Source organism: Mercurialis annua, linkage group LG8, assembly GCF_937616625.2.
Source record: "Mercurialis annua linkage group LG8, ddMerAnnu1.2, whole genome shotgun sequence".
In the NCBI taxonomy this organism is placed as follows: domain Eukaryota; kingdom Viridiplantae; phylum Streptophyta; class Magnoliopsida; order Malpighiales; family Euphorbiaceae; genus Mercurialis; species Mercurialis annua.
In genome coordinates this window covers 12,076,466-12,084,840 of record NC_065577.1, presented here as the reverse complement: position 1 = coordinate 12,084,840, position 8,375 = coordinate 12,076,466, and the positions used below count along the sequence as shown (strand labels likewise).

The 8,375-nt window shown below is 30.2% G+C and overlaps 1 protein-coding gene across 1 annotated transcript; it reads right to left on the bottom strand.

Annotated features, from left to right (window-relative positions):
- Positions 1 to 4,635: 4,635 nt before the first annotated feature.
- LOC126659711 (14 kDa zinc-binding protein) lies at positions 4,636 to 7,785 on the bottom strand. The gene is made up of 5 exons (XM_050353047.1): positions 7,625 to 7,785; positions 7,274 to 7,331; positions 6,636 to 6,725; positions 4,940 to 5,057; positions 4,636 to 4,858 (listed from the first exon to the last, which is right to left on the bottom strand). Exons 1-5 carry the CDS (start codon positions 7,768 to 7,770, stop codon positions 4,791 to 4,793), a joined length of 480 nt encoding a protein of 159 aa, XP_050209004.1. The 5' UTR covers positions 7,771 to 7,785; the 3' UTR covers positions 4,636 to 4,790.
- Positions 7,786 to 8,375: the final 590 nt, after the last annotated feature.

The window sequence follows — 8,375 nt, the reverse complement described above, 5'->3', positions numbered from 1 at the left end:
ATAAAGTGAAAGTTGAATAATACAGTTAGAATTGGTTAAGCCTTAAGTGAAATACCAACATTAAAATTTCACTTGATTTTAATAGTTATAGATATTTTTGAATTTCTGGCGAAGAGTATTCAACTTTATTAATTTCATGTGCCCTAAGAGATAAAGCATATCTTTTAACGAGAAATTATAGAGTTCATCTGTTATTTTATGTCATCATCCAATGAAAATTTTAAAACCAAATTATAGTCATCATTATTAGATATTATGTTATCAAAATACATATATCATGGGTGATATCCATGAGAAATAGTGGATAGGATTAAACTAAATTAGTTCATATTATACTGTATGTAATCACGTTTTTTTTTTAAATTTCTCATAATAATACACCAACTTTCATTTTTTGCCAAATTCATACACGGTGCTGATTTGTTACTCATTTATTGGTTAAAAATGACTTACACCTCAACAAATTGCACCAATAAATAAGTGTCACGTCAGCACCGTATATGAATTTGGAAAAAAAATGAAAGTTGATGTATTTTTATGAGAAGTTTTAAAGAATGTGATTAAATTGAAAAAACGTGTAAAGTTGATGATTTTTTATGACTTTACCCCTAAATCTTTAGTATCATATTTTAAGGACCGTCAAAAACAAAAACAAAAGAACAAATACTCAGAGGTGCTTTGTTCAAGTTTTAAAGTAAAAATGAAAATAAAAATGAATGAGAATGGGAATAGTTGTTGTTTTGATTCAATAAATTAGTGTAAGAATGGAAATGAGTAAGAGCGTGAAAAACTGAACCAAATTTAGTTTGGTTTAATATTATTTAAAAATTGAGTTTTTTTAGTTTCGTTTGATTTTAAATATAATGTTTTTAGTTAAATTCTAATAAATCAAACCGAAATAACTGAACAAAGAATCTCTCAATTAGAGCACTAACTACTTCCTTCCAAAAATAAACTACTTCCTTCAAAGAACAAAGACGCTTTTTTTTAATCGCTCCGCTGGAACTCTAATCAAATTAATGTATTTGGTTCGGTATGAATAAATTTAAATTCTTAAAATTTTAGTCCAATTCGAATCGCCATTCAACAAATTGATTCGGTTCGATTTGGTTCTTAAATAATCGAAATTTGATTTGATTTAGTTTGGTTCGGTTCAATTTAGTTCGATATTATAAAATATCAATTTTTAATTTGGTTTACTTTTAGACATAAATTTTTCAATTAATTTCTAACATAAACCAATTTAAAGAAATCGAACCAAACAAAAAAAAAACAAATTTGGTTCGATTTACTAAAAAGTTAGGTTTTCAATTCAACTTTGTTTTGGAGACAAAGTAGTTTATATTTAAGTTCTACAAATAATCGACCAAACCGAACAAAAATAGAGAAAACCACAAAAATATTACTATTTAAATAGAAAATAACAAAAATATACACAAACCTAATAATTTACATTGATACCAAAAAAAGATAAAAGTTTACATATTCTAACCAAAACATTAAATAGGAGACACATGGCACACACAAAAAGCAAAAAAAAAGGTCAAAAACGTGTCATAACTGGTCAAAAACGCGTCTGATATGCGTCAGAATCGCGTCTGACACGCGCGTCAGTGACGCGTCAGCGCGTGTCAGCGAATCTCAGCATGTCAAAATAACTTAAACATGTATCAGCTATGTATCAGCTATGTATCTGTTATGTATCGAAAATGTGTCACTGGTTCATTTTCTCATATTTTTAAAAATATAAATAAATAAATTTATGTGTGTATATATACACACACATATTATTTTATGTACTATTTATGTGTATATGTATAATATATTTTAAATTTAAAAAAATATATGTATCACATGCTTTAAAAACGCATAAATTACGTTATAAAAAAGTATATATATTATACATTATGGATTAAAAATATACGTATCTATCATATAAAAATTATGTATATAAATTGTTTCTAATATGTATTCAATATATGTATGGTGTTTTTCTATTAAATATTTGATACTTGCTCCGTCCTTTTATTTTTTCATGTTGCACGAGGTTTTGCTTTTTAGCTCAATTTATTGTTTATATATATAATGTATTTACGATGTATCGGCCATTTATTTACAGTGTATTGCAAGATATAGATGATACATCGGTAATATATTAAAATTTTATTATTAATTTTTCTCATCTATATTTATGATGTATCGATGATGTATTTATGATGTATCGGTACGATGTATTTATAATGTATCAGTCATTTTAAAATTTATTTCGTTAAAATAATCTAAAAATTAAACGTGTATCATCTATGTATCTGCTATCTCAGAAAAGTACCATCTATATATCACTAATACACACATGTATCGGTCAATTTGAAAATTATTTTGTTAAAAATAATGATTCTGAGTTGGAGATGGATTCTAAAAATTATAATCAATGGTGTATCAACAAAATTTATTTCGTTGAAGTAATAATAAAAGAAGAACATGTATCTACAATATATTAGAGTTGTATCAGTGATGTATCTATAATGTATCGATGATATATTCAATACTATATCTACAATGAATCATGGTGTATGTATAATTTTTCTCCTCTATATTTATAATGTATCGATGGTGTATTTATGATGTATCGGTAATGTATTACGATGTATCGATAATGTATCGGTCATTTTAAAATTTATTTTGTCAAAATAATTCAAAAAATTTAAAATGTATCATCAATGTATCTGATATGTATCAGAAATGTATCATCTATATATCACTAATACACACATGTATCGATCATTTCGAAAATTATTTTGTTGAAAATAATCATTTTGAGTTGGATATGTATTCTAAAAATTGTAATCAATGGTGTATCTACGAAATTCATTTCGTTTAAATAATAATAATAAAAAATAGCATGTATCTACAATATATTAATGGTGTATTTTATGATGTGCCGACGATTTATCTACAATGTATAGGTGGTGTATATATACGATGTATCATCATGAATGTATCTAATATGTATACACACAATAGAATGGACCAATAATTATATAAAGTCTTCATTAAATTTATCATCAAATGAAGTTAATCTTACACCTACGAGTTTAGAGGTGTATTAGAGATGTATCTAGAGCGTATCGACAATGTATTTAGTAATATATTTACAATAAATCCTGGTTTATGTATAATATATCAACGTTGTATCTACAATGTATGACGAATGTACTTACTATTTGCATATGTGATATACACACATAAAAATTGCAGAGAGCAAAAAGTAAAAAGAAATTAAAAAAAAAATTTCAAATTTTCCCCAACTGAACATATAAATCCTCCAAAACTTAGACTTTGATTCTTCTATTGTCCTTTTTTCTGTTTCTCTCTTTGGAAGGTAGTGATGATCACGGTAATGAAGAAGCTAGTGCGTACTGAGATCAACCACGACCACACTCGCGTTGTTAGTACCGCATCTCGCCATAGCTAATTTCGTCAGCAACATCGAAGCATCAGAGCATGCTTTGTCCGACATTTCTTCACCACCACTACAAGCGGCTCCAACGCCATTCTCCACCGCTACAATATTATTCTCCGACGACGCCGGAAAATGACTGCATTTGCCCTTTTCCTCTTAAACACATACGCGCCACCCCACACGCCGTGTCATTTGTCACCACGTCCCATAGTCCATCACTCGCTAAAATCAAACAGTCGTCCCTCGCCGTCCTCTCCGTTACCGTCACCTCCGGCTCACGGCTCACATACGGCTTCAAATAATTATCATCCGTAATTATTTTCCGATCAAAATTATTCAAAGTGAAACCCTAAATTATTTTTCTTTCAGCTCACAGCTCGCATCTACAACTGCTACCACCACCACCGGCGTCTGCTACTCTCTATCCGCCTAAATCTCTCACCCACCATCAAATCACCCATTTGCAAAATCAACCCAACAAACACAAATTCTTTCATTTTCATTCCTCAATTTTGAAAGATTTTTATTGGTTTAATGGATCCATCAACAGAAAATTATCTGTTATGAAAAGCATGGTTGTTTCATCTGTTGTCAGCAATTATAAAGGGTAATTTAAAGAGCTACCAATGATTCATCGGAATCAGGTAGTGGTGTTGAGGTGGGATTGTATGTGCGACAGAGGAGATGAAAAATTGGGAAGAAATGGGTAAAAAATGTAATAATTTTGCCACCTATGCTATTTAATGTAAAACTCATATGGTAGAAGAGAAAAGATTCCATTGTGTTGGTATTTGGGAAAAGAATTGCCGCATTCTTAATTATTCCGTAATTTTCTCACAAAAATATTCCACCGTATTTCCCTTAGTTCAAAGATTTTTTTAAATCCAATATGTTCTTTTATGAAGAATTACTGCTTCGATTCTACACTGGGTATGAGGGATTTGGATTCCCTTGTGTTCAAATGAACATGATGGGTCATGTTCACTAATCTACACCATTCATTATAAAATGAATGGTGTAGATTAATTGAACTAAATTTGGACATTTTTAATCTACACCATTCATTTTGTAATGAGTAGTGTAGATTTAATAAACATGATCCCTCATGTTAACATGAGGGAATCCCAATCCGGCTATGAGCTGCTATGGTGGAATTATGATGTAAAATAGAGTTAACACTAGAACTCTCGCATTCATAATCATAAAGTTATTTGTTTTATATCAGAACAGTATTTTCGTCTCATAAATGGTTCCTCACTCTAGTACATTATTTAGATGGCAGGTTAAATCAAACCGAAAATCTGGCGATGATCAACGAAATGACATCTTAGCCTGGAGGCCAGTTCATTTGACGACCCCCAAGGAGGTGGACGTGAATGTGATAAACAGATTGACCTGCAACGTAAAATAAATAATCACTCAAATAAATTTATGCTACTTGATGTATTAAGTATAAGTAAATATAACAATACATACATCCGCTTGGACCATCATTGATCACGATCCTATAACCATCTTCAAGTCCTTCCTGCTTAGCTACAAGTTTGGCAGTGTAAAGCAGGCGACCAAGAATATCAATATGCCTATCTTCAGCCTGACAGACAAACACCCAATAAGTAAAAATAGTAAAAGTAGCCAACAATGCGAATAATGTCTAAGAGTCTCAGGCAGAGATTACGGAGTGATGTAAAATCAAGTATCACATCGTCTTTTGCAAGGATTTCAAGCAATCTTTTACAAATTGATGCAGGTCTAACGACAGGAACAAAAGCTAAGGAGATTACAAAAAAAACAAACACTGAATCATACTCAATGAACATGTCATAAAGGCAAGTATTATTCCTAGCCTTGACAATATAATCCAAGTGCAATTCGAATAACAAAATATTTCAATTTTGATGGCAATCGATAAGTCAGATTCAAGCTAGATTCCAAATTATAAAATTATGGATTCAAGTAATTTGAAATGCAAGCTATGAATTTTGCAAATATATCAATATGCACATCCTTGTTTTGTGGAGCAGATATTTCTTAATGTTATTTGGACAGGGTTCACTTGTTATTAAGCCCGATAATAGTATTATCATTATGTGTTTTGTTTTAGTTATCTTCGACTAAATATTACTTATTTTACAGAGACCATTAGACTTTGACTGTATTTATTCTTTTCTTTAAAATTAGGATTTTCTTTCTAATGTAGCATAAACATTATTGTTGAGGCCGCTTATGATCAATCTAATTTTCTTAGATTCTTCACATAACTAATTTGAAAATTATCAAGAATTTTCTTAAATTAGATGGCCATATAAGCAAAATAAGGTCGGAAAAACTTTTATGAAACAAAGATTGAAGTTTGATGACCTTAAAAAAGTAAATTAATGTTTAGTATCCTTTATGACATAACTTGAAAGTATAGTTACCTAGAAAGTATTTGATTGATTTTATCTTATTTCAAAATCTGAATGAGAACAGTCCTCAGCAAAGAAACCTCATCAAGTGTTGGGTCGCACTTTTCTTTGTGAGGTCACATCATCTCTATCAGGCTTCAGCTCTAATCAAATTAGATCTATCCTTTTAAGTTATTTAATTTTCTAGTTTCAAGTCATTATTTTTTTGTTCATGCTATCATGATATTCCTCTTTGTAATAAATCAGCTAGTTATCTTTCAAACACTTAATTTTACATTCACATCTCTCATTCTTCTAGACCTTAAATCAAAACTGAAAAAAAAAAATACAAAAACTGAAATTAAAAAATAATATCATATCTAAAAGTTTCAATACTTAATACTCACATCTGAAATTCTTGTTTACTGTTCGTGTCTTTGTTAGCACATTCTTTTATTTCCGTTCATTCCCCTTGTTCTTCCTTCTAAATATCATTGTTTTGCTATTGTTAAGATAATAAGTTTACCAATCACTGATTGATTCAAAAAAAATTGCTCAAGGTCCAGTTTCTCTCCTTGAGCAACTCACCCATTGGGTAACAAAGGAAACAACACAACTATAGTCCTTACTATAAATTATTAAAATCAATCTCTTTCCTCGATATTTAAAAGTAACCGAAAGCAATTATATCGACTAAAGGAGCAGCTGAATCATGCGAGAAGTTTTAAAATTTGTAGCCACTGATATTCCAAGAAGGTAAGAAAATTATAGAAACAATGAAATACCTTCGACAGTCCAGTTAAACCATCCCTGACTTTGGGAATGATTAGAATGTGTGTTGGAGCCTGAGGAGATATATCCCTAAACGCAAGGACCTGAAAGAGGAAAAAATGTACAAGAAATGTAAATCATATAGCAAAGGCAATTAAGGAAACCTTCCTAATCAGATACATGATAAACGAAGAGCCGAGATATGGAGTTAGTTTGGAGTTGATATGAATCAGCAAAATACACGGTCAACATCAGAAAAGAGGCCCTTTTATAACTATTGAAATTTTAACAGAGTATAAATTATGCAATCAAGTTTTAGTTTTGAAGTTATGAGATCTAACATCAACGCAAACCAATCACTTCTTCTATATTCAAGTAGATTAATCGTAATCTATGTATTTCATCTCTAATAGCCGAGTGAGACTACAATTCAAATACTTTTCTAATCCAAAAAGTGCTTCAAATGCTCTATGCTAAATGAGACTATTTCATTTATAAAGCGACCCAAAAGTAGGCTAACGGCCAACAAAATTTAATCAATCCAAATCAACAAGTGAGAACAAATATAGCTCATACACAAAGGAAGTGGTGAACGAAAGAAAACGTCATACTAAGAAACATATGTTCAAAGCCAAAAACAGCATGTAATAACCTTGTCATCCTCGAAAACAACAGTGGACGGGATTTCCTTGTTGATAATCTTGTCAAATCTGCATGCCAATAAAAATCAAACAAACAATCTATCCATCAAAACTTAAAATACAAGATTACCATCAAAATATTTCTAAATGTAGCTTAAAAAGAAATACAAAGAAGACAGTAAATCCTTCGAGCACAAACAAATTCAATTGAAAGAAGTGAAATCCGTGGCAAAAATGACAATATTTTGAGTAATTTCAAAAGGAAAACTCACAGAAAAGATCAGATTTAAGAAGCTAACTAGGGTTTGCAGTAATTTAAAGATAAAATGTTAAAGAGTTATAATAGAAAATTTAGGGTTTACATGGTAGGAGAATCAGATGGAGCAGCAGCAAGAGCAGCTTCTTTCTCGGACGCCATTATGATTTGGGAAGACAATACGGCTATCCGGCTATTTATACTGCTTTTATTATTGCACCTCTGCATCGCTTCTTTGTTAGCAGTGGACATTGGATAAAAAATTATTATGTTTTAAAATAATTATAAGGTCACCAAAATCAAAGAAAAATATATATAAAAATATTTATGAGAAATTAAAAAATTAAGTTGAAAGCATAAATTTATGAGAGTAATTGTCATTTTTAGGCTAATTGATCAAGTAAAAATTTGAATAAGTGCTCTTTTTTAAGTTAATTGTACCATTTCAAGCCAATAAAATATATGTTCATCCATAATTTAAAATCAATTAAATATAATTTTTTATAACTCCAAGACGCGTACTATAATATAACATAGGGTTAATTGCAAATTAAATCATAAATTAGTGTAATTTGCAATTACAATACGAATTTTGTTGTGCAACTCTTTAAAAGCGTTTGGCTCTTTGGAAGGGTATTTTACTATCTCCGGCAATAAGGTTAGTCCTCATTAAATCAGTTTTGTTTAGTATTCCAATTTATTTTATGTCTTTGTTTAGTATGTCTGAAATAGTTCGAAATCAACTAGAGTCGTTATGGTGAGATTTTTGTGGAAAGGGGATGTGAATTCTAGAGTTTTATGTAAGGTTTCTTGAAATGATATTTGTCAAGATTTTAACAAAGAGAGTTTGGGCATTA